At 49.6% G+C, this 27,482-nt stretch overlaps 1 protein-coding gene across 1 annotated transcript; it reads right to left on the reverse strand.

Annotated features, from left to right (window-relative positions):
* Positions 1-301: 301 nt before the first annotated feature.
* MAPT (microtubule associated protein tau) lies at positions 302-27,482 on the reverse strand (the record flags this gene model as incomplete). Its single annotated transcript, XM_082010463.1, has 15 exons — positions 302-1,080; positions 3,785-3,897; positions 4,519-4,600; positions 8,219-8,311; positions 8,459-8,545; positions 11,892-12,163; positions 12,620-12,666; positions 13,310-13,446; positions 14,707-14,886; positions 16,120-16,175; positions 18,733-19,652; positions 22,783-22,852; positions 24,468-24,554; positions 25,941-26,027; positions 27,410-27,482. The coding sequence occupies 15 exons, from the start codon at positions 27,480-27,482 to the stop codon at positions 865-867; spliced, it is 2,520 nt and encodes an 839-aa protein (XP_081866589.1). The 3' UTR covers positions 302-864.

Genomic DNA, 27,482 nt, shown 5'->3' on the forward strand with positions numbered 1-27,482 from the left:
ACTACTTACAGCATTTTTTTAAACACATGCTCGTTTATGAAAACAATCACCCTGGCACGGTCCAAGCATATACAGACAAATCTACTCTACGACACGAGGGGCTGCCAAAGGAATGGGGAAAAGCCTCTACTCATCCACTCAGCGGTTCCAGCACAGCCACGGAGAGGGGAACGGCCGTCCGGGGCCCCTCCCGCACTGGGCTACCCCAGCCTCGCCAGTACTGCAGCTGCCGGAGCTGAGAGCGGGTTTAGGGGATACCTGGCAGTGATCTTCATACACATCTCGGCTTTCAGAGGTAAAAACAAAAGGTTTCTTCCAAATCAGCAGGCAAATTTAATGCAGAAAGGGAGGGCACCTCCCCACAGTCCCTGGCTGCAGCACCCACTACCTTAGGGTAGTTGTTACCTTACGTTAGGGTAACGAGCATGGGAAGGTCACATCCGCTCCCTGCGAGGACCCCCCGCTGCCCTGTGCTGCGGTGTGGGGTGCTCGGGTCAGCGTCGTGCTGTGGCTGCCCCCCTTCCCCGCTTCCTGGGGCGGTGGGCATCCCTGCCAGGGCGGGTGGCCCCAGGCAGGCCCGGGACAGCGAGGGGCCTCGTGGGGGGACGAAGGGAGGGAGGGGGAGATGGGCACGGGCTGTGCGCTCCGAGGAGCAGGGGGAGAGGAGGTTTAGTACCTCATAGTGTCACTGATTTTGAAGTCCTGGAGCTAGAGCTGAATGAACAGTAAAAGCAGGTTAAATCATTAACCAGTTAGGGGATAGGGAAGCAGCTGTAAAAGGAACAGAGGAAGAAGGCCAGATTATTATTTTTGTTTCTTTTTTTTTTCCCTTGTCTTCTCTCATCTTTGCCCGCCGTGCCCCGATCACAAGCCCTGCTTGGCCAGCGAAGCGGACACTTCGTCAGCTAGCGTGGCGAGCTGGGGGGAGTCCACCATATTGATGCTGCCGGTGGAGGAGACGTTGCTAAGGCGGCGCGGGGAGGCATCTCCGGAGATGGTGGGGGACTTGTAGACGATTTCGGCGCCATGGTCAGTCTTGGCTTTGGCGTTCTCGCGGAAAGTCAGCTTATGAGTCTCAATCTGCAAAGAGAGGAGAGGGCGGTGAGCGGGGAGGATGCGGGACACCATCCAGAGAGGCTGTTTTTACCTGCAAACTGTCCGCTCAGTCACTGCTGTTGTGCAGCTGGGAGGAAAGTTCAGTTCACTGGCCTGATGCCCCCAGTAGCCCCAGTCCTCAGGTATGCGCCTTCCAGTAGCCCACACAGGGAATGGGCACAACCGGAGGGGACGGCAGGACTGGAGCACCTCGGGATGCTGCCAAATCCTTCCCAAGCGCCCAGGCCCGGTGTGGCAGTGGATCCCAGGCACAGGACTCGGATGACACAACCTGGGCTGCTCCCACTCCCCTGGCAGAGATTTACGGAGGGGGTGGGATCCCCATACGGCGCATAAGGCTTCCCCTTGACCCACGGCCCCAGCTGGGCACAAAACACCGCTCTCACGAGCCAAACCCCTCTCTCCCGGCGAGCGCGAGGGCCAGGGAGGGGAGGTGAAGCGCATCGGGTTTGCTACTTACTGGTGCCCTCCGCAGCCGAGTGCAATGCTGGGAGCTGGCTCTCCAGGGGGGTGGGCGGCTCCAGCACCAGGGCCTGGAGCCCAGCGGGGTCTGGGCTCAGGGTCCGAGGAGCCTGGGGACGGGTCTTGTCTTCCTTGCCTTTCTCTCTCTACAGGTGAAGAAACCCGCCCAGGGCGGTGGGGTGCAAAAAACGCATCAGCAACAAAAAACAAGATCCAATAAATGTCAACCAGAAGGAAAAAGACAAAAAATAAAGAAGAGAAATAGAAAACTGGGGAGAAAAAGATCTGAAAAACAGGGCCATTCACTGGCTCAGTGAGAAGAACGGCAGCTGCCTTTGGAGATGGGGAACAAAGCTTTCCATATGGAGCAGAGAGCAGATGCTGCCAGCACAGGTACTTTGGCAGGGCGCAGAGCACCCCGGCTCCCCCCGGGAGACCCAATGCAAGAGTGGCACATGAACCAGCGTTCAGCCTGAGGAGCTGTGGACTTCGTGTTCAACTCTGGATAGTCTATGTCACAGAGCAAGGAGGGGACTGGGGACATGGGAAAGGCTGGGGAAGGGGCGGCCAAGCTGCTCTACACGGAGGGATGATGCAGCTCAACTGTGTCTTGTCCCCTCCCTGCGAACGGAGCGTCCCACCTCGGAGCAGCACTGCCTGAGGATGGTCCCTGGTGCCAAGGTGCGAATGGGAATGGGCTGGACAAGGGAAGCAATCTGAGGCAGCATCTGAATTCAAGTTACACCAACAACCTCCTCCAAGCGTGGATTTAGGCACGGTATGGGTGACGGCCACACAGGAAGGCTGGGGCAGGTATGCCACTGCTGGGTGACACCCTTGCAAATAAATTCGCCCTCCAAAGGGCAAGTTCTTCAAACTATGGCCCAGTGAATGTGCCAGGATATGAAAGAATCATCATTGTAATCATAAAAACGATGAAAATGGGCTTAGTGAAGCACAGGGCAGTCTGATGCGTAGCAGCAGCGAGAGAAGGGTAAGGAAGTCAAGCGATCCCTCAGTCAGAGGCCAGCGCACTGCTGGGAGATGAAGAGCTGGGAGGTGCACAGAGAAAATGTGGCCAAGAACAAAGTGCCAAAATACAGGAGCCAAAACAGAACTTCCCCCTCCCATTGAGAAAAAAAACATTTGAAAAACAAGCAAGATAAAAACCACTTTTCCCTGGAGAAATTCAACCATGTGTGTCACCAGGCTGGAGTCTCAAGTTGGTGCTTACCTGATCTCCCCGATCCCCTGCCTGCAAGAGACTTGGCTATCCTGGAAGTGAGGTTGCTGATGTGTTTTACTTAGCTAAGACTTACTGTGAAGTCACCATCGAAGCCTCCAGCAGGACCGGCTCACCCCAGGTTCAGCATCTCACCTGACCTGACTGGCTGTTGTCTTTTGATTTAAATCCCCCCAAACGCACACCAGTCCCCGGCCAGTCTCAGCTGAGACTGAGACACGAAGTAAGAAGAGATCACCTTTCTTCTGAAGTGACAGCCTACTGCAAAGTCACCTTTCCTAAATAAAGCTAAGCCTTTAATGCTCCACTTTCACTGGAGAACCAACACCTATGCAGCACCCTGAGATGACAGCTTTGTGTCACACCACTGGGAGTAACTGGCAGTGTGCAAAAGCAGTTGCTGACAGTAGCACCCCTTGATGTGAAAGGTTTGAGACACAGATACGTTTCTGCACAAACTTCAGAGAACAGCAGAAAGAGCAGGAAACCACAGGAGAGGATATCACTTACATTCACACTCATTCAGGTGGCCATGGGCCAGGAAGAGGACAGACTGCCATCCTCACAGCTCTGCCACAGCTGTGCTCCAGCAAATGTCCTCCAGGCTGGCAAATGCAGCCTCAGGCAAGTGAGGCTCAGCAAGCTGCTGGCAGGAAGGCAAGCTGGCTGCCTGGGCAGCGGCTGAGCCGCCTGTCCCCCAGCAGGGCCATTCTTGTCCTCTGAAGGACAAGTGTGCACAGACACTGTGCACCCACCCCAGGCTAGAACGTGGGCAGCAAGTCACTTCCAGCACTGGGGAAGAAGTGCTGCCTGGTAAGCAGAGGGGAGAGGCCATGGGAGCTAAAGCTGAGCTGGGTGAGCAGGACCTTCTCCGAGTCCAGACTTCAAGCGCTCTTTGCTCACAGGGCAGACAGACACCTGCAGCAGAACAGCATGCCTGTTCTCGACCCAGTGCCCCTTTACCTTTTTATTTCCTCCTCCAGGGACATGGCTGATGTTATCTAAGGATCCGATTTTTGATTGCACCTTATCTTTGAAGTCCAGTTTCTCAGATTTCACCTCCACCTGGCCACCGCCTGGAAGAGAAGAGCACGAGTGGGGTTAGCTCCTGTGCCAGCCAGGGCAGGCTGGAGAGAAAGCGCTGAGATCTGACCTGCCGCTCTGACGTGGCTCAACCAAAGTATTGCTGAGGCTGAGCAGAAGGTGAGGACCAGGAAAACAGCAGCAGGACGGACCTCCCAGTGATTTGGGAAACCCAGGAGCCATGGCAAATGGAAACCAGGGTGAAAGAGACTTTCCAAAGGATGCTGTGCAGAGCTGACAGACATCCCAATGTTTTACAGAACCAAGGGCAGGGAGCTAAACAAACACCAGCAATTCCCGCTCTTTATTCTTAAATACTGCTCATTTACAGAGATGTGTTGGCACAGACCAGGTGTCCATGGACCAGACCAGATCCTTCCCCTACTATCAAATGATCAGGCAGACTGGAGAGGATTTTGCAGTGACAGAGCCAGTAACAGCATCCAGCACCCCAGGGCTCACTCTGATGCTCGAGGCACTATCCCACATGCCTCCCCTCGCTCCCCACACTACCCCAACACTCTCCCCATCTCCGGCTGCACACCACGACACAGCCTGTGAGCTCCAAACAACCAGCACCCATCGCTGCTGGATGCTGCGGAGCCAAAGGGTACCTGGTTTGTGATGGATGTTGCCCAGGGAACCACATTTGGATGTCACGTGGCTCAGGTCGACTGGCTTGTAAACGATTTGAACCTGTCCGTACAAGAAAGGAAAAGGCGATGAGCTTGCTGCCACCATGGGCAACCTGGGGAGGGGGAGGCACAACACACACCGGCACCTGATCTGGATTCAAGGGAAAGGACAGCTTAAACCCCAGTAAGATTAATAATACAAAAGAAACTGTCATCAGAAATGGGAGATCATTAATGCCCGTGTGCAGTAGCCTCTCTTAACTTGTCAGCATGCACAAGATCACCTCTCCACAGAGGAGGGAAGTAGAGGCAATTTTAAAGTGCTTAAGTGAGAGAGAAAGTGGAGTGGTAATTAATTAAGATTTGCATACACATCATCCAAAAGGAGGAGATATACCAGAGAGAAAACGTAAAAAATAAATACCTTTTCTGGTGTAAAACATAAAGCTTATGTCCACAAAAACTGAAAGAACAGAAATGATCAATGTGCACAGAACTTTTAAAAGAGTGACCAAAATATGCATTTCTGAAAAATGCTGTAGTGGAAATAAGGGTTAAAAAAAAACAAAGCAAAGTCTAAATATCTGTCAGGAGTTCACATAATATAAATTAAAATGGCAATTATACTATATTGAACCACAACAGTATTTCATGATACTATGCTCTGTTTTTTATTCGTTTCACCCATTATGTCTCGGAACACGGGCTCCAGCAATTCTACTTAAATCACCCTGTTCAAAGACCGACCACAGCGCTGTGACATGCCTGGGCGTGGGGCCGGCGGCCTCTTGCGCATGGACAACCGGGTTACACGAGACGCACACACAAGGAACGGTTAACGTGGAGCTGTTTAGTGGTTACGTTAGCGGTTAAACACCACACTGGAAAACACCATAGACTGGAGAGGTCTGGGACCATCGGGCGTGTCAGGGACAGCAAACCACAGCACATACACACCAGCTACATCAGGAACAGGCAACACAGGGGTGAGAAAACATCCCCATACCTCCCGAAGTTTCTCTGGACCCTGGTTTTGAACTCACACCAGTGTGTGAATCAGCTATTGCTGATTAGCGGGGCTGTGTACGAGAAATTGGATCGCCAGCACCTCAAGGCTGGTTCCTACTCACCGGGAAGTGTCTGGCTCTCAGTAATAGCCTGGATTTCAAGGAGAGCGTATGCTGCTCTCTGCGTCTTCACCAACCACCACGGCGGGCGTGCTGCTCTCACAAATCTCAGGAAGGATGTGCCAGCACCAAAGGGGCCTTTGCAGAGGAACTGCCTCCTCCAAGCAGCCAGGCAGCCTCCGGACCAATGTGGCCGAAAGCCAGCACGCAGGATTCACCGTAGCCACGGCTCTCCATCACACCCGAGCACCCTGTGCTGACTCAAAAGCCCCGTGGCGAAGGTGCGTCCTTCAGTTCTCACGTTAGCCCCACGTCCACCGACCCCATTGCCCTCAGAGCGAGGTGTTGGACCATGGTTGTGCGCACCACGGAGAAACACTCCCCCCTCCATCATGCAGCCAAGAAAAGGTGGGAGGAACAGAGGCTCAGTGCCACCATCCCACTGGGACGGAGCCAGAGCACCATGCACAAGGGCCTGCCTTGTCTCTGATGCTGACACATACCAAAAGGCACATTTGACAGAGAGTGGAGACAATGAGAGGGGAGAAAAGCAACCCTAGGGTCTGGGAGCACATCGCAGACACAGACATGAAGACAGGGCTGGGGAAAGATCACACATTTAATGCACTGGGCAGGAGGAGAGCTAGATTCAGTTGGAAGGCAGGAAACGGGCCCCAAGAGGACTGTGAGCAATTCGGGTACCAATGGGACCTGGGACTGAAAGACCTCCCATTTCCAGAGCAAGCAATCAGCAATTGAAACATTTTCTGCTCTCATTCCAGTTCCCTTTTTTCACAGACAAGACGCCATTAACCCTTACCATCCTGCTGGGGAGCAGAGAAGGATCCTCCCCATTTTAGCAAGAAAGGAAAAGGGGCACAGAGTTGCTTGCCTGGGAAACCAGTGCCAGAGACCTGGGGATCCCACCTCTCAGCATCAGCAATGCTTAGGTCAACTTCTGCCTAATGCATCACCTTGTCAGAGCATTCACTGGCTTAAAAAATAGATACCAACCCCAGGTTACTGTAGCAAGAGTTCATTCCTCTTGAAGCAGCAATGGCTGGGCAGGCAGTCACCGCTGACAGTGTCATGGAGGAATAAGACGTGACGGCCATCAAACCCCGGTGGTCTCTTGTTGCCCCTCTATCGGAGGAGCCCCAAGGCACAGCTCTGCCGCCAGGACAGCCTGTGTGGCCACGCTCTGGCCACATCAGCACATGGCTTTGCTCCGAGCGCCTGCACCCAGAGCTAAGCTGCTGCTTTCCGTGTCAACACAGCCGGCAGCAATCACACGATTTTCACTGCTGGCAGAGCCTGGGGAGGGACGACAATCTCCAGCCAAAAATTCAGATAATTCTTAACCCACTGCAGCTGCGAACACTTGCCCATGGTGTGAGCTCTCAGTGGAGAAAAGGATGAGCTTGCCGCCCTGTGCTGAAGAAATTACCAGCCACAGCACAGATGACTCGTGATGAACACTAACTCCTGGCGTAACAAGTGGTCCAACCATGCAACAGGCAGTCCAGCCAGTGCAGGACCCTGGGGTAAGAAAGAGCAGAACAAGCATGGAACCTGCTTCACAGAAGTCTGACCTCCGCGAAGCAGCTCCTCTGGCCCGTTAAATAAATGACATCAAATTTAAGACAGAGGTTGCAAACCCAGTTATGTCCCAATGCTTACATGCCAAGCCCTCTGCAATGCTCAGGGAGGGCATCCACAGAGATCAAAAACAGCACAAAGAAAATCCATCGGCAACATCTGAGGGGCACCAGACAGCTTCCTCAGATGGCTGCAGACCAGACAACCACAGACCCTGGCTCACACTGTTTGGGGTCTCAGTGGTGCTCCTTCCTTGGTCTGTCATCCTTCCTGGACCCAAACTCTGTCTCCAGAGAGACTGGTGTAAATGCACCAACCTCTGTGGAGTTTCTCCAGGTTTCAGGCACAGTAACTGAAAGCTGAGTCCAGCTATTCAGCTAGGAATGGCTGGAAATGCTGGCATTCAAATCAATTAACTCAGTGTTATTTTAGGCTCAGCCTCCAGTGCCGGACACATTCATTAGCGAGGAGAAGCTTAATATTTGCATGGATCATACTTGCCTGGTGGGAATGGGCAGGAATCTGCACTTTCCCAAGTTGTGCAGAGTCATGTGCAATTTAGCAGTACATTAAGCAACAAGGACTGCATTTGCTTATAAGTCTATCCATCTACTGCATCAGCAACTACATCACTGTCTGCTAGAGGCCACCCATCCTGCAGACAATGAGGCATTAAGCTTTCCAGGTAGTGTAAAACCTTCGGGTTAACTGGATGTTTTGTTACAGACATGGTTTCTACACGGGTCAGTTAGTTCTGTCCATGTCAGGCATGTACAGGACTTGTTAGGGTTCATCTAACCATGTCTTTTGGGTTAACGGGGTTAAATGACAGCACGTCACCAATCGCTATCTGACAGCAGCGTCGCTGCAGATAGCATTGGCAATTTAGTGTATACAACATGCCACTAATAATAGGGATCATTACAGTGCATTCAAAGTGTGAAGGTACTCACACTGCCTCCTCCCGGGATGTGTTTGATATTATCCTTTGAGCCACACCTGGATTGAACGCTGCTAAAGTCCAACTTCTTATTAACAATCTGCACCTTTGGTAGCCAGAAAAGAGTCATTGCACGTCACCAATAGCTATCTGATGGCAGGGTCGCTGCAGATAGCATTGGCGGTTTAGTGTATACAACATGCCACTTATAATAAGAACTATTATAGTGCATTGAAAGTGTGAAGGTACTCACACTGCCTCCTCCTGGGATGTGTTTGATATTATCCTTTGAGCCACACTTGGATTGAACGCTGCTAAAGTCCAGCTTCTTATTAATAATCTGCACCTTTGGTAGCCAGAAAAGAGTGTGAGAAACAACATGACCATCTGCAGCTTGACCATGCGTTACATCACTAAAACCAGGAACCTGCCTTCCAGTGACAAGAGCAAAGGAGAACCTCTGGCTTGCTGCAGAGATTTGTCTACTCATGGGTTGGAAACTGAAGATAGAGGTGGGCAGGCTGTAGCTAGAGATTGGACGTGTCTGGCTAGTAAGGCAACCCTGGTTTTCAGGCCAGAAACACTAGCAAAAAGCCAGCTCACCCTGTTTTCTTTCACTGAACAAAACAGGGAACTTGCCGGGCGGTAAACACGCTGGAAAGCACCAGTGGTCCGAGACTCAGCTTCTGCAGAGCCACTGGAAGAAGGAAGGATAGAGCTGAGAGAAAAATGCCTGCTCAGCCCCATCTCCCACACCGAGCAGCATGACCCCTCTCTAGGACAGAGATACATAGCCTTACATCTCAGCAGGTGGAGCAAACTGGGCAAACAGGCCCAGCTGGCCAGGGCAGCAGGCTGGACAGCAGGACCTGTGTGTCCGGCACGGTCTGGGAGGGGACGCCTGAGCTCTGCACTGTGTAGGGCTCAAAATCCCTCTACACTTACAAAGAGAAAAAGCAAATGCTGCCAGGGATGCAGTCCCACGCCTACAGTTTTCTTAGCTCCTGTATAGATGAGATGAAAGGGGCAGCACAGACCAACCCCAAAGGCAGCTGCTCTATTGCATATTCCTAACGCCATCTCAGGGGGGAGAGAGGCTGGAAATGGCTTTGTGCCACAGGGGAACCACATACCGTGCTAACTTCACCCTCCAGTCCCAAGGCCTGTCTGCCCTCTCCCCACACACACAGATTTTTGGACTAATTAGTTAAGCTGTTTCCCTTTAGGGCTTGTTTTCCCTGTTTGGGTTTTATAAGGACAGCTATGCTGGAGTGACCCCATGCGTAGGAGGAGCTATTCCAGACAAGAGAAGATGAAGATCGTCCCTGCTCCTTCCCCTGCGTGGACTGGCTTTACAACCTACACAAGTGTAAACCAGATGTAAATGCAGGTAAAAACTAGCAGGCACACAGGCTTGTGTTCCCTCAGGAGAAAGACTGTCTGAAGCATAACCCTCATGAGAGGGAAAGAGACACAGCATCCTGCAAGAGACCAGCGGCACATCATACTGCACATGCAGTCCCTGGATGACAACATCCGTGACGGTGGGTGAGCAGGCAACCTTGCCCTCCATTTCAGCATGTCCCCAGCCTGCTGCTGCAAGATCTCCTCGCTATGCCCTGGCCCTTTACCATGAGAAGCACCAAGGCTGACGCGTGCCCCCAGTGACATTTTCCAAGTTCACATGAACTAATCCTGCAAATCAGGGTCCAGTTCTGCTAGACCACTTTGCCGGAGCAGTACTCAGTGATCCAGCAACAACAAAAGTGCCCAGACAATGCAGAAATACTGGAAGAGATCTGGCCCAGCTGACTCCTGGCATATGTGGCCCATATATCTTTGCTTCCCTAGGCTGGGAGTCTGAAATCTGCATGGAGACCAGGCTCCAGACTCATCTTCTGGCCACACTAAAATCAAACTAACTTGTTGGATCAGTTTGCAACCGTTCTGCTAAGAGCAGCCTCATGTCCTACAAAATGCCCAACAGAGCATCCAACCATTCTTCCCTGCAAAGAGCGATGAATTGCCCCAAATTCAGCTGTTCTTACTCTTTCAGTGACAACAATAAACAACATGTTGCCTGGAAGAGAAGCTGGCAGAGAAAAAAACTTGTAAAAGCTGGCTTAAAAAGAACAAGCAAACAATTTAACCAATTTACCGTAAACAGAAGGGTTCCTTCTAAAATCCCTGAAAAGCAGTGTTTTGTGGAGGTGGCAGGAAAATCACACACCTTGTGCTAAGCGGGCAGGAGGGCTGAGGCCCTGGGACATGGGCAGCTGGAAGGACACATGCTGCTCTGCTCTGCTCATAACCAAATGGCCAGAGCAGCCCTGCCCAGGCTCCACAGTCCCCCTGGATTGTAGTACACAGCAAAATATGCATTATCCAGTAAATCGCCAGCCGCAGCAAAAAGCGCACAGAAGGAAATGTAGAAGCATGCTGCTACTTAAGAGAAGCCATCTCAAAGCCACCCCCCATGCCAAAGTCGAACACTGAGAGCCACGGAGTTACCTAGTCACATAAAATGGCATGCACCGCACTCAGGGAAGATTTGTCACGGCTCTGCTGCATTAGCAGCTGCAGAGCAAGATCTGGAAGGCAGTGTCCCACCCCGTGGCAGGGAAGCACCAGCACATGGGGACTCCTGACTGCATTGTCCACCAGATGTGCAGTTCTGTCACTTAACATCTGTGTAAGATCCACCGGGCCTTCACCAATCAGAGGAACCAGGTGCTTTCATGTCTCCACCCATGCAGCAAGGAGGATTTTATAAAAGCCTCAGGACACATCCACAGTGCAACGGAGCAGTGCAGAGAGGCTCAGATGGGTGCTGAGCAGCCAACACCACAGCTGGAGCCATGTAACCACACACTGCTGCTCTTGAGGCTGCATGGATGAATTGGCTTACAGCACTCCCTCACCCAAACTCTCCTCTGCTGGGCTTGCAAAATTTAACATGAGACCCTTGTTCCCAAGCACTTGGAGAATGGAGTTCACTTTGCTGCTCATGAAACAGCCGCTCTGGGAGTGAAAAGTACTAGTGGTTGAAAGGATAATCATAGTGCCACCAGCTCTGGCCGTACGGCACTGCATCGTGTAGCAAGACAGTGCCAGATCGCAGAACACAATCCAAAACCTTGCCAACGGAGTTGGATCCAAAATCACAATGTTCTGAAAAACGTGCCAAGCCTGGGACCCTCGCAGGGAGGAGACCATCCGGGCTGCTCGCTAATGAAGAAATGGAGGCAACACTGAAGAGACCGCTCCGGATCACACAGTGCAGGATTCAGAAACACAACCCTGACCTTGTGACTCTTTAGGGCTGCAGGTCACAGTTTGCTCTCCCTTACTGGACACCACAAGGGAATGTCATTCCCCTGGCAGCCAGTCCATACACTAATGTGCCACTCCATGAAAGACACATCACAAGCTCTCTGCAGTCCTCTGCGGGACAGCTGTACTGCACTAAGCCAGGCAAGCAATTTCAAGACAAGCACCCAACCCAATCAGCCCAAAAAACTCCAAAATCAGAATCAGGCTGGAGATCAGCTGAAGCTTGGCTGCCTACTGCTGTATCTCTGGCCCCAGCTGGGCTGCTGCTGCTCCAGGGAGGGCTCTCCCCTCCCAGATGCAGCATCAAGCACCCGCTGTTCCTTACAGACAGGCCCCTGGGAAGCAGAGTTCACATTTACCTTGCCACCTCCGGGCTGGTGCTTCAGGTTTTCGGTTGAGCCAATTTTGGACTTCACATTTTTCAGATCAGGCATGGGCGCAGCTGACGGCTGGATGCGGCTCTTGGCGGATGCAGGAGATTTCGGTGGTGTGCGAACCACTGCCACCTTCTTGGGCTCCCTGGCTGGTGGGGTGGGCAGAGAGGGAGTGCGGGAACGGCTGCCTGGAGTCCCGGGGGAGCCGGGACTGCTGTAACCGCTTCTGTCTCCAGACTTTGGCTGCTCACCTGAAGTTTGCAGACAGAGGGAGGCAAGCACAGGATAAGTAATCTGGGTACGCAACCCCTTCCTCACTCACTGCCTGCCTTCATCAGGTTGATCTGCCTGATCCCAGGGCCCACCCGCTACTCCTAGTGCAGACCATCAGCAGGGGGAAGATGGACGTGCTTTCTTTTAGGTCAGTTTGAAGTGAAAACTGTGATTAAAGGCAATTCCCTAGTATCTCAGAAGATGGTCTTCATTGGCTGGATCATGGGTAAGATTCCCCACCCGAGCATGACATTAGCATGCATGACAAATTACAGACAAAAGACACTCAAAGAAAACCACTTTTCTACTAGAAATTTGGAAGCATTTTTACAAAATTATTTTATGTAATTAAATAAGGCTGATCACTGAGTAGCTTAGAACTGTCCCCAGTCTGAAAAGAAATGAAAGAAGAAAAGAAAACCCTTAAACATCACCTTTCTCAGACTTCGCTGCTGCAGGAGGTGGTTTTTTCTGCTCCTTTCTGCCTGTTTAATGAATGAGGAAGATGCTTAAACATAATAAAGCTGGAAATTTAATTAATTTAAGGTTTTATGCAGCTCTGGTTAAGCATGAGAAATATATACATTCAGTGAAATGCACCGTTTTAATGGAAATTCACAATGCCTCATGCTTTCAGGGGTTTTCTCCTCTGAGAATAATGGGCTAATCTCCATTTCTGCAATCGAAGAATTGATCCTCTTGCCCCTGGTCTTTGTGAAATATTGTCAAGAGAAAAGGAATAGATGGATTAAAAAAATGGAGCTGCCTAAATCTTCCAAATTGGAGGAAATCCCAAAGGCATAAAGCAACTGCCCTCTCCTACACACTGGCAACTATCTGAACAGAGCAGATAAAGCAGCACCCAGAAAGGCTCACTTCAGAGGAATGGTCCCTAGCTCTGCACCCACAGCCCCGTGACCAGGTTGAGCAGCTCCGAATCACCACACAGACTTCAGCCTGCTGGCCGTGACCCTGCTTAGCACTGTACATAACCCCAGCCCGCACTGGGACAAATTTGTTCCCCGCCCCCACAGAACTGCACGGAGAGCCTGGGAGCACCACCAAAGCATCTCTAGAGTCAGAGATGCCATGGGAAGGCAGCGGCACGCCGCTCTCGCCATCACTTACCGGAGCTGGGAGGTGTCTTGGGGGCCGTGGGCGTCTTTGCTGGGATGCGCGTGGCATTGGTCGAGTTCCTCTGAGCTTGCCCAGCTGCGGACCGCGGCGTGGCCGTCTTCATGCCACCTCTCATCTCCGGGCCCTGGGGATGCAAGGGGGAAAGGCCGATGCAGGGGCATCTACCTGGGGATGTGCTATCACCCCTCATGGATCAGAGCCACATGAGACCCTCCTGCTTCCTGCCCTGACAGCCCACAAGAGCTCCCACGGGTTTCCCCAAATGCAGGCATCTGCAACGTGCCTGTTCACACCCCATCTCCCGTCACGGCGCCTGCCACAACCGCTGCACGGTCACTCGTGGGCTGGCAGAGCAGCTATGCCGCTCTCCCACGTGAGCTCTTAGCTTCAGCTACGTTATTCACCACACACTCAGGCCTGGTTAAAAGATATGTTCACCTTCTTTGTCTGTTCTCTACATTTCAGCGTTTTGTTTTCCCTGTCCTGCTAAAATTTTGTTCAGAAGATAAATAAATCCATTGGCTAGCCCAGAGGCTCTATTCAGGAGCACAGTGCCAGACTCCAAACACAGGGAAGCATCTCCTTTACCCTCACCTGTAATCCACTACTGTACGTACGTCATCTGTAACGGCATGTAAATAGCAATATGCTATTTATTGTCTTCTGATCCTGCAGAAAAGCCTCCCCAAATCTATTGCTTTCTAATGCTGGTCTGTGTACAAAAGCTCAGGAAAAACATGCAAGTGACAATTTACAAGCTGACTGGTCCCAAGGCAGCAGGGAACCAGCGCAGAGCCATCGCAATCCCTACCACGGTAAAATCATATCCCATCGTCTGCGACTTGCGACCTCTGCTCTTTCCCTCACCACGGGTGTATCTGTATGACTAAATATCACAAAGGGAAACTCCAAGTTATGTTCTACATTGCAGAATAAGCCACGGATGTACGTGCATTTCCTATTCTCTGTGTAGCACCTGGCAGATCTGGCTCCGGCACATTTCAAATACATCTGCTGTTTACAGCCAACGCACCCATAAAACACAGCATAAAGCTGCAAAACCAAGAAAAGCATGAAAGACCATAAAGGGACCTGGAAATGCCTCAGGGAGACAAGGTAACACCCTGCAGCGACAAGATATTTTTGCTTAACACAGAGCAAGGGGCCTATGTGCTGGTGAGATGGACCCAGTTGCTTCAAACACAAAAACTGGAGCCAAGTCTGGCCACCGCCACCGGAAGGTGAAGGAGAAGCACATCCCACCTTCTCCACTGAATGGGACATGGAGAGATTGCCCAGCCAAGCACTATCAATCCAACCTGTCAGGAATGCCTTAAGGTATTCCCCAAGGCAGCTTTCCCTCTCTCACATCCCATTTCCTTACCTTGGCTTTTGTTTCTTGCGTCTCTGTACCGGCAGGTCGGGATGTGACAGAAGAGACTCGTTTAGAGGTGGAAGCAGGGCTGGAGGGTGTTTTCGAAGGGGTTGTGCTAGAGGAGGTGTGTCGTTGGGGGGGGATGGAGGGTCTATCGCCTGGGGGTTTGGCAGTGGAAGGTGAGGATTTCTTAAACATGGAAATAAAATAAAATTGGAACAACAAAAAAAATCAGTACAGGAGGGGAACAAAAGGGGAACACCAACATTAAATAGGATTAGAAGGTGCAATACAGAACTGGGCGTGGGGTAGGCAATGGCTGGTACTGCCCTCTCCCTGCTGGGAGCTCCCAGAGCTGGGCAAGAGCTGCAAGGCCCAGGGCACTGCCAAGGTCCCATGGCTGCACCAGCAAATATGCGATATCTCAGCTCTATTCCTCCCACAGGGTGCAGCAACACCCACGCCCCTTTCTGAGGAAAGTGTCACCCTGTGACAGCCTGCCCTTGCCACCACCCTCCACACCACTGGCACATTTTACCATCTAAACTGCTCTGTTTACCCCCAAACTCTGGATGTGCTCCACTGGCAAAGATGCTGCAGGTACAGCATTATCAACACCAGCATTTCTGGGAGATGCAGATGACTGCTCCCAGGTCTCTCAACCCCATCATACCTACTTTATTAATAATGGATCACTGTTTCTTATCTAGACAATTGCTTGGTATCATGTCAAATGCCTAGCTTGATACAACCCTGACAAACCTCCCTAGAGAAAGACCTAATTTTACATTGTTTGAAAATAATTATATTCCTCACTTTTAATTCTTCACCCACTAAATTGTCCATCAGCTTGTCCATGATCTTGCCCAGGCACTAGCCAGGCTAACGGTCAGTTGAACTAAACCTCGTCCAAATTAGCACTGTGACAGATATCTTTAAGCTTCTGGAATTTACCCACTATTAAACTCTGTCCCTCACCCAGAACACAGCACCTCCAAGGCCTAGATTATGTAATTTTGTCTTGCTCTTTTCACTGTCAGGCTGCTTGTCCCCAGTACAGCCCAATGCAGTTTTGAGTTTGGTTTTGAACCAGTTTGCCCCAGCAAAGCCAGCTGTTTGCTTTCCAGTCTCAGGCTGAGAAAATGATTTCTCTAACCACCCACCCAACCCCATGAACCACATGTTTGTTTTAGACTTGGTTCGCCTCCCCGCCCTCAAAGAGCACCATGGATTGCACCATCCAAACCGGGGTGAGGGAGGAAAAAAAGAAAAACACTCTTGAAAGACAGACAGAAGAATGGAAGATAATGGCAAGGTTTCCTAAGAGGCACAACCGCAGTCCAGGAGAGCAGGAGAGGGAATCAGGAACATGGACAGCACATAGTGGGTTGATGTCACCTCTGGTTTTACTTTTTAGCTTACCTTCGGTTTCTTTTCCTCAGCTTCGGTCCCTTCCTTGTCTTTGCTGTCAATACGACCTGACAAATGGAACCACACACAGTTACGCTTCTTGGGACTGGTCAGTAAACTCTAGAGGGATGATAATGGCTGCGCTACAGCAACATGCATGCTGGGTGGGTGTTCCATGTTTCTGCTCTCCTTTAAATTAAATACTATTCTTAGAAATATTAAAAAGTCAGTCATTTCTTGCAGAAATATTTCCACATCGTAAACACATTCTTTCTGGGTTAACAGATTATCCTGTGCACAAGCAACAGTGCATTAGTCACCACTGGAGCATCAGACACATGCAACAAGGTTTGTATGAGACCATTTTGCCCAGATTTGGACTCAGCTCCAGTAGCATCTGTTAAGTTTAGGACAGAACAGTCCTCTTCAACCCTAAACATGAGTCTCCCTCTCTAAAACATCCACTGGTTCTAACAATCATATAAATAAAGACTACAGTTGAAGGATGCCCCAATCCTAGCAGCACCAGGTTGCCCGTGATCTCATTTAAAGTTGTTGTTCAGTGTGTTAGCTTTGCAAAGCATTTTTATACCTGGCCATTGTTAATTCCCACTTCTCCTGACACACTGGTTTCTGCCTCCCCAGCAGACAGTGCGCCTTTGATCTGGGGCAGACCCTGCAGGGTCTTAAGGTTTTAGATTTATCCTACTTGATTCATATCAAGCTTACAGTGACTCTGACAATATTTCAGTGTTTTGTCCCATTAGTCTACAAGCACAACCGACTGCAGTATTGCTAATCATGAGATTAGAAACAGGGAGGAAGTAATGTTTGTACCAGAAGGCACTCGTAACAAAACCCTTTTTCCCCGTCTTCAGCTAATTCCTCCCTAATCTGGGAGGAAAAACTGCTGATATTCTCCCCAGTGTTTTGGAAACTTGTCCGGGGGGGGCAACCCTTTCTCAGTGACATGAACCGTGTTGTTAATCCAGCACTGACCCATCCCAGCAGCCACTCCCAGAGCTGCTGGACGCACTACCCTTCCCAAATTCAGTTAAACTGCAGACTGGAGCCGCAAGGCTGGAGCTGAACAGCCACAAAGTATCTGTCTTTGAAGGAAAAGACCATTAAATTATTAAAGAAATTCCTCCTATTGAACCAAGAACTGCTTGACCCTGGGCAATGCATCCCCAACCTGCCATTGTTTTCAGGCTCCGATGCGAGCGATAGCAAGCCATGCCAATGCCCTGCAGCACGTGTGAAGCTTCCTGCTGGCTCATTAGGTAGTGAAATATGAGAAATATGTTATGAGCTTTAGCTCCAATGGAAAAAGCTACATCAACAATTTCTTCATGAACCCCACGCAGCAAAAAGCACGCTCTCTCTGCCGCAAACCAGAGCAGCATTTCCAGGCTAATGGAAACAGCCAAGCCAGCTTTTGGGATGTGGCGCTGGGGTGAAAGGCAGAGCTTTCCCCAGGCCAGGCCCTGGACAGCCAGAGCTGAGGTACAACACGGTGCGACACCATCGGGTTTTAACATGTCCTGCTGCCCCAGCTTATTAACACAACTCACTGCAAAACCTGCATTCGGCCACTGAGCAGGGCCCCTAGTGACATCCTTCTGTCCCCCAGTAATGGTAGAAAATAGCTCTTGGAGAAAGAAAAGGTCTAAGAGCTGCTCTGTTGGCAGGGACGCTCATGCATTCCGCGGAGAATTCAGACCTTCACCCAAGACAGCTAAGACTGAGATTGCTGCATGAACACCGCAGCTCCAGGGTCTGACTGCCCTCCCAGCCCAGCCTAGCCTAGACACACACATTAGATGCACCCCAGAGCCAGGCCTCCACACACACAGGCAGCTCCCACGAAACACCCCAAAATCAGACATTGCATTGGACCACCCAGGGACATGCTGTCCAGAACTGGGATCAGAGAAGGATGCTTTGTAAGAGCACTGGACGTGGCTGGTAGCGGGCAAAGGTCCAGCTAGCTGCAGGCCTTGCCTCCAACAGCAGTCAGTAGCGGATATTTAAGAGAAAAGTACAAGAAACAGGACCAATGTGGGGCCTTTTCCATGGCTACACCTGCCATCTCCCTTGCCTCTTTCCTCCTCCCTCCTCTTTAGGAAAGCCAACACAAAGAGTTATTGGACTGGACAGTGGACACATGCAAACCAGATGGCACGTGTCTCGCTGGAACAAGCTGCAGCCTACACCGGGTTAGCCCCACTCCAACATGCCAGAACAATGTCCATCCAGTCTTCGTCTTCTCTGTGAAGGTGCCTGGTGTGAGTTAAGGTACCCACCCCACAACTCCAAGGAAATCAAAACAAAAACAGGTGAACAAAGCATAACTGGGGACACGCCAGCACCATGCAAGGGACGCAAAACCGAAGCATAAGGGTCCGGCAAGTATGCCAGGATATCCAAGACTAAACTAAAGAGGGAAGCAGGGAGAGGAAGAAGCAGCGGCACTTTGTAGATCAGTTCACAGCAAAGGTCCAGGCCATTTCCAAAGCAGCAGGATTCGAGAGGTGGCAGCAAGCTGAAGTACTGGTTCAGGCAGCTTTGTCATGAGCAAGCCACCGGCAACATGAGCTCAGGGCAGGCAAACGGTGCACACACCTTTTAGGAGAGGGACGCGACTGACAGCTTTATCTGAAACATGAGCACAAGGTTTCTTCTTGGGTGTCCGGCGTTCTCCTGTATCTGGCACAGCCTCTTCCAAAGGAGCATCTTTGTCTTCCATGTCATCTTTTAACTCAACAGGGAGTTTGGCTGTTTGTAGCAAGGGTCCAGAATCTTCTTCCTCCCTGGGCTCTGCTTCTTTTTGGGAGATGATTTCAGAAGGCTCTGATGGGGTGACAATTGTGTCTTCTTCTCCCCTCAATGGCTGTCTCCTCTCCTCTTGGTCCCCTCCTGCTTTATGTGATCCAGTGTCAACAAGAAGTGCCTCTCTTGGTATGTCTCTGAGGCCATCTTTGGACTTGTTTTCTTCAAAGGCGTATTCTTCAAGAGTTTTCTTGGCTGTTGCTGGACACAAGCCCACTTCAGGTCCTGGTGAAACATGCTGTCCCACCATGGAAAGCAAATCCTGTTCAGAAGTTTCATCAATATCACGGTCCTCATCTCTTTCCTGTCCACTGGCATCTTCTTTTAATGGAGCTCTGGTATATAAAGGAGATGGCCCATCTTTAATATGGGAGTCATCTGTGCCACCTGCTCCTGCCAACCCCTCAGTGCGCACATCATGACCTAGCTCTGTTCCCAGCACTGGATCCACACCAATGCCTTCTCTGCCTTGATGATCCCACAACTCATTGCTGTCTTCAGATGCTCTGGAGTCTTGGTACATATCCAGGGGTATTGGGATGGTGACCTCGATTCTGGTGGGAGCTGCTGTTGTAGCCTTCGTTTCATGTGACCGAAGAGGCTGCTGAAGAACCCCAGCTACCTGCTTTGTGGGTGGGCTTTCTCTTTTTATTGCATCTCCCACACGCTCCTGAGGACCAGGCTGTAGCTTTGGAGAGCTTGGCTCCCCTGGAGTTGAAGATGCAGGGTACGAAGCATGGGCAAACAATTAGCACAGGCATGTCAAATAAGTAGCCAGACATGTAACACTGAAGAGAGACTAAGGATTTCTACTATCAATCTAGAGGAAAAAAAAAAGTCCCACATCGCCCCATTGAACAGACAACTCACTTCTACAGTGGCTTTTGCCTTTAAAGAAACTCTGATCGCCACGGGAATCAGGAACACTGACAGCCACAGCAGGTAGGAGACCAGACTTCTCCCTGGACCTGGCTGCAGAGGTGGCTGGGGTATCCCAGGCATGTGCCATAAAGGCCAACATCTGCCACATCCATGGTCTATGAGCTGGTTTAGCTACAGAGGTTTTCAGAAACCAAGAATACACCCATTTTCTAACATAACACCACCACTGGACCATCAGTTTGCTGGTCAGTGACCACCTCTTCTTCCCTCAAGGGCCTAAACAAAACAGGCCAGACATCCTCCCCTCTTTCACAGTCTTACAAAAGCCCTTCAAGTCCTCTCCTCCCTTGCAGGAGATGTTCATGCAGACATGGTACCAGTTACATCCTCCCAGAGCTCAAACCATCTCTGCTTTGTTCTCCAGAACATTTCTATTGCTAATGAGCTTGGGGAAGAGCAATCCTATGTCTTCTCTCTTATTGCTGTGTATTTCAATAGCCAGTGGAGAAGATAGCCTCAGTGGAAAGGACTATTAAGTAAAAATGTGGCTGTAGCCACATGGCCACAGCAATTTTGGACTGTGCAACCATTCAGACTCATCAGAGCTCCAGCACTGCTGCCACCATTAGGGCAGAGGAGAAAACAACATTTAAGACCCACAACCGAAGGTCACAGAGACACAGATAGTTTTTTGGGGAGGGTAAAAGACAGAATTCTGTTCTATCGCTGATCTCATGCATGACACAGACAATTTTACCCAACAATTGCTGCATTAAGCCATATATTCTGGTTGAGCTGGAGTTTTTCTGTTAGAAATTCATTCAGCTGAAACAAAGATGCACTGAGCAATGAAGAACTCACCCTGAACATAACATAAATTGCTTCAAAGTCAACTGCCCTAGTAAGAATGTGCATCTTATAATATGAATTTGTCCAGCTTCAAATACTCTGGTTTTTTTGAGCACTGATCAGGTAAACTAAAGAGCCTAGATCAGAGCACTTCAGTACTGAGATGTCAACTGTTGCTTTGTCAAATTAACAAACATTAAAACAAGAAAAGAAGAAGTGAAGACTGACTCTGTCTTTTATCAATGTTCTCCCCACTTTAACCATAATGGTTAAGTGAAACTACCACACAAAGACCTCGGAAATTGTGGTTTAAGAAAAAATCCTAAATTGGCACCTATTTGGAACATAATATTTGAAATGTGGCACCAAGAAACAGCTTTTATGACCACAGGGATTTGAAGGGTGTTTATGCAGTAGCCAGCAGACGGTCCTGGCTCATTTCTTCTGCAAACAAATAGCATGACCATTAACGATCACCGATGCAGAGATGTGGACAGTTTATTAGCTGTACTTCCATACTCCAGGACCTGTTGGCAGCTCTGAGGCAAACACGCAGCACAAGGTCAAGAGCTGGCAGAATGCCAGCACAGCGAAAACGGTACATCAAAAGACGCTTCGCCACCTGAGACTCCGAAGGCATTTTAATCCACTCCACCTTCACTGCAAAGATCATTTTTTTCAAATCCCACAACATGAAAAATGACGGCAGCTAGTAACAAGACATCCAAGACTCTCTGTGTGTATTGATAATCACATTTTCCTCTGAATCAAAGAGAACTATTAAAAGGAAGCAGCACATTTATTCCAAGTCCACCTTCACAGAAGTAATAATTTACTTAAGAACTTAGAAATGTCATATACAGGTTATATCAGAGCTCCAGCCAGCTGTATGTCTCCATATCTGACAGCTGAAAGATCCCAGGTCAGTATAGAAAGGTCCTATTAAAAATCTAGTGAGAAACAGCAGCTAGAACCAGACCGAACAGGGCAGACAGAAGAGAGAACTTCACCCCCCTCCTACTAACAATCTTGCTTTCTCTTTTATAGTGGTGCCACTATTTTAAATACAGAAGAGTTGCTAGTCCAAAAACCACTGGACAGGCAAGTAAAGGGTTTTTTTAATTGCAGGGAGCAGACTGCACATAACTGTGTGTGGAAAAGCAAAGATGACCTCAATTCTGCCCTGAGCTGAGAAGGCAAAGACTTATTTACTTCTTTAAAAGACATAGATGTCTGTAAAGCACAAATGCAGCCATGTGGAGGAAAGACGCTGCCCAAGCAATTGGAGGAATTTGTTATGTCTACTGCGCAGAAAACTACCTCATAAAATGGGGTTTAACTAAGATTTTAAACAGCGCACCAAATTAGCGCTATGGTGTATTAGTGCTAGCAAGACAGCAATATCACAGTGAGTTTGAACCCATAAGTCTGCCCCATTGGGCACAGAATTAAGTTAGCAGTGGGTGCTTTGGGAAAATCCCATCCTGAAGTTTTCCATCAAGTCTGAACTGAGCAGAGTCAAGAGAGGTTCTCCAGATAGCCAAGAGGTCCCTGGATAGTTTCTCGGCTCATCTGAGCAGACACACAATTAACGCTCTAAAAATGCTCAGTGCCCATCGTGCCTGGCTTTGTCAGTCACACTCCCTAAGACTGGGATGAGGAAACACCACCTTTGTTAGAGTCAGGGCATCAGTGAGTAGGTTTGAGACATGTTTTACATTAGAAAGAGACACAGTAATTGGAATTAAACAATTCACTTATTTCATGTGTGACATGCAGGGCCCAAAACTGACTGTTCAATGCTGAGCTGTTCCTTTTGGCTCTGCTTATTACCTTTTCTAGCCTGGAGGATGCCCTGTTTTGCAACTGGACTAACAAGCACCAGGGCTTCAGCCATCTGAGAGAGAAATCTGGTGCATGAAAAGCTGCAGATCCCTGAAATGAGTATAACATTCAAAGCATGTATGACCCTCCCCTGTCAAGAACAGGGAGGACAGCACAACAGCTCGTACAGTGCAGAGCATTTGCACTACAGAAGAAAATTCCCAAGCCACTAGCAACCAGCCGCACATGTGGGCAGCAATAACTGGACCCCAGCGACAGATGATTCACTAACCTTGAGCAGCATCTCCTGCAGCATGGTCCTCCAGGTTGGGGGTGGCTCCTATGCCTGCTTCTTCAGCTGGTCCCAGTTCAGAGGAAGAATGGGAGAAACATGATCAAAACAAGAATTAAGTTTAAGCATGTGTCTGGAGAATTTATTTACCTCCCTGTTGATTCTGCCCATCAGCGCTGCATTATGAGCAGGGTAGTATCAGAAAGGAAATCAACCTATGCCAACGGCGGATCTAGCTAGATTTATTCAGCTGGTGCTCTGCCAGACTGGGGGAGTGTTTCACCAACTCGCACATCCTGGGTGGCAGGTTAGTACAAGCTCCTTCAGGCAGAGGTGCAGAAAACAGGCTGTTAAAGAGCAGGGAAACTTGTGGATTTATATCCCTTCTTCTACCCCCACCTAGCGTTTACACGGCTGGCAGCACTCACATGACTGTCTTACCTGAGCCCTACCTTCTTGGTGTCTGCTACCTAGCTTACTGTAATGAACTCTGCCAAGACCAGTAAACAGAAGTCTGATATAAATCTGACACTTCAGGAATACTGGTACATTACAGAAGCACAATTTTTTTCACAGAAGTGATGTTTTGTCTCTACCAGAGTTTTTTCAATTTATTATATGACTACTTTCAAACAAGTTTAATCAATTATATTTGTATGTCACAGTTCTACAGTCAAACTAGGACTTTCTCCATTTTTCCCATTTTTTTCTAAAGAATTCAGGGCACACTGCTTCTTCCTGGCTCCCTGGTACAGTCAAATCTTGAACCAGAGACTGCGCATCCTTGCTAGCAGGCAAGCCGCTTTGTGTTTCAGCTCAGGGCTCCACCAGCAAGCAGCCTGGGGACTGGATACAGGACAGACAATTTGGCTGCCCAAGGGAGTGTGCTGTGGGCTCGTTTCAGTGTTTGGGCATCGGCAGAAGCCTATTTCCACCCACTACCTTTCTCAGGTCTTCTAGGAAAAGACAGCAGCTGCTGCACAGAGGACATACACTCATTTTTCACATACAGACCTGACTCTCTCAGGAGCTCCTGCCCTCTTGTACACACACAGCACTGCTGCAGCTCACTCCCTTCTTACTCTGCCTCTGAAAGGCCCCCATTCTTCCCCAGAAAACCAGGCCCAGGTGCAGTAATTCCCCACAGAGCATTCAGGCCAAATTAGCCACTTCACTTCCTCTGCATTATCCTTAAAACACGCCGGCAGCCAAAGAACTGCTGCAGTGGCCTGGTTTTCACCTGCCGCTTCAAAGACAACCGCATGGGCTGGGCTGAGCAGAGTGCCAGTGAGACAAGCAGCAAGGTCCTGCGGTGACCGCCTCGCCTCGCCAGCAAAGTGGGGCTGCTGGCAGAGGGACAGAGATGACCGGGATCTGCAGGTAAGCACTGCTCCTGGAGATGGGAGGCGAAGCCACCACAGAGACACCAGATAGAAAGATTGTCAGATGTAGAGCTGAGAAAGAGAGAAGAAAAAGGCTGCAAGTTCCCCCAGGATGGGGAAGGCAAGAGGACAACTGTAAGCTAGGAATTATTTCTGCAGGCCGTGGAGAAGAAAGAAGCACACATCGGGAGCAAAGCACTGCCTGCAAGAGTTTTGCAGTGTTATTTTAAAGCACTAACCAGTCCAGCTCTCTGCTCTGTCTGCATCAAGAGATGAAACTGCACCTGGGTCTCCCTCACCTGTGGTTCCTTCTGGGATCTCCCCGTGCTGCTCGACACCACCCTGATCCTCGTGGTCTCCTTCCTCCACTAAAGGTGCTGTAGCATCTGAAAAACAACGCAGCTTTCACATAGCCATTGAGTGGCAAAACCCTGTGGAGGCCAGGACATGCCGTGAAGAATGTTTTGCTCAGAAAAGCACCCGACTCCCTCCCTTGAGCCAGTGCTTGTGGAGGGAGACAACAGAGCATGACACAGCAAAGCCAGCATTGCAGGGATACCATGAGCTGTCCCCTCTGCCACACAAACTACGCATCTCTCCACTTCTTATGCAGCTGGAGGCATTACCATAAACACTGTCTGAAAACACACAGCTAAAGACAGCCACCAGTGCCTGATCTACATGCACTGCAATGCTATCCGCATGGGGACATCACTGGTCTGCAGCAGGAAAGAACAGCTCCCATCAGATACTGTCATAAACTGCATCGCACTCTGGGTGGCTCCGAGACAGGCAGATACCTGTCTTTACCTTCCTAGGGATGTCTGCTCGCTGTGACAGCCCCAATCCAACTGGAAAGAGGGCCAACATCCCTTTGCACACCAGCCAGGTTTTACAGACTGATTTCTTAAGCTGCATTCACAGGAACATAGACACTTCACAGAAAACCAGTCGGCCCACACCTCCAGTGGGACAGGGCTGGAACTGGTCAGCATCTCTGTCCACCTTTCTTTTAGATAAATTTTGCAAACTAATGCCTTTACCTGAAGTCTCCAAGAGGCAGATACTTGGGATTAAAGCAGCCAGAGGAACACAAAAAATGCAGTTAATTAAAACGGTGAACAAGTCTCTAGACCACTTCGGAATTAGATTCTTTCTACAAACGTAGCATTCAGATGACACTCTGGAGCAGCACAGACATGCTCTGAGTCCTATCAATATGACCTTTACATCAGCATAAAGTTTTGTTTTATGTATAAAATGAGATGCCTATCTCATCATTCCAGCGTGAATTATGCTGTACTAATGAACATATAAATACAGAGGGGGCAAAAAATGAGCTATGAGGTACAGCTAACTCTGAAAGGGAACCAGTGACCAGGACGTGCTGGCAGTATCTTGGGGGAGCACAACAATGCAAACTTCTGGCCCTGGGAGCACACAACGTGGGATTGTTCCTGGCTGTGCTGAGCTAATGGGATCTTGCAGAGTAAAAAGTCTTCAGGAAACAAAACACAAGCAACTTCCTGAACTATAATAAACACTTCACCTTCTCTTGCCTTCCAACCCACTCTCCTCCTTTAAAGCTCATTATCTCATTCTGCAGAATGGCAAACATCGCTGCTGATAAGACTAATGAAGAGCATTTGTCCAAGAGTGCAGACACTCCTCCTGAGAAACCCCACCAGAACATGGTGCGGCGAGTCTTTCGGCAAGGTTTATCATGACCCCACTCATCATGGTTTCAAAGCAGTAAGTCAAAGAGCTCCCACCTTCCGTAGTTGGGGTGCTCTTAGCGTCAGATGTTTCAGAAACAGGCTCATCCGATCCATCATCGACTGGTATCTGAAGGGGATAGCCTGGAAAACATTCAAATACTTAGAACAAGCCCTTGGCTATGAATTATGGCCTGTGATCTATGAACTCTGATTGCCCAGATCCACAGCAGCAAGAAACTGTAATTGGAGAGTATAAAACACCTGAACTAATATGCAAGCAAAGCGTGAAAATGCCAACCAAAAGCACCAGTGTCATCACCAAAAGGAACAAGCGGAAACCCATCAGCAAAAGAAAAGCCCAGTGAACCGGACAGCTAGAAACAACAAAGCATGGCACAAGCAGGAAAGGAGATCTTAGCAACATAAGCAGAAAAGATGTACAACTTCTGAGTCACTGTTGTCCTCTCTGCCATTTCTGGAGCCATTAGCCTCCCTCCCAGAGCAGGCTGATGAACACTTCCATGATGCATTAATTCTAATCATTGCTAACCAGCAAGTCTTTGTAAAGGGCCTGGTGTAGCACATAATGTACTGCATGAAGATGTGGTTGCAAAAGTCATCTTTTGGAAGAGTAGGGCAAGAGGTACAAGTCTCTCTACAAGGAGTCTGGGCAAATAAAATAATAAGAACTGGAGAAAATGACTTGGAAAAGAAGATTCAAACTAACATAAGCAAAATCCCTGTGAACCTGTGATGTGTGAAGCTGAGGCTACAAGCTGAGAGGAGCTATCAGACTGAAATGCATTACAGAACCCAGGATGAATGGATGCTGTGGATTCTCTCCAGGACAGAGGCAATCCATTTATCTGGTGTAAGGTGTGTCCAAAGCACCTCAAGAAAAGAAAATTAAGATGATGTTTATATGGAGCATAGCCAGGAGTGAGTCCCCACCAGGTTTGCTGGTGTTATGTGGGTTTCCGAGCTCAATTGTGGAGCATGGTGGAATGAGAAAGAAAAAGGTTCTTGAGAAATGCAGGTCTGAAATAGGGGGCAAAAGACTCTTGCATGGCCCCCACTCCCAGAGCTCTCTGTTCAGTTCCCCCCATCTCCCTGTGCAGGTGAGAAAAGCAGGCAGCAAGCAGCATCCTTGAGCTGTGTTTCCAAATAAAAGCAGTGCTGTGTTTTTATAGCAAACTAAGGAGTAAACACAGAAACACACATTTGCAAAGCTGCAGAAGTAAGATCAACACTAGTCTGGATACTAGTGGTTCTGCTCTTGCTGGGCAATGATATCAAACAGCAGCATCTTCCTGTGACTGTGAACATCAGAGCATCTTGTGGGCTACCTACTGTCCACTGGCGGCAGCCAGTTGATCCACGCTAACCTCCAGACACACATACCACCTCCTCCTGGCCATCCCCAAGGACTGCTCGCATGCTGGCTCTGCTCTCCCCACTTAGGTCGTTCTCTCAGCAGTGGGCAAGGCAGGTCCTTTACACCATCTCCTCCCAGAGGTGCTCACCTGATGGGATGTGCTTCTCCTGGCCAGCTGCGTGATCTTCCATCATGGTGATGTCCTGACGCTGCTCCGCCAT

Source organism: Phaethon aethereus (assembly GCF_964289735.1).
Source record: "Phaethon aethereus genome assembly, chromosome: 25".
In the NCBI taxonomy this organism is placed as follows: domain Eukaryota; kingdom Metazoa; phylum Chordata; class Aves; order Phaethontiformes; family Phaethontidae; genus Phaethon; species Phaethon aethereus.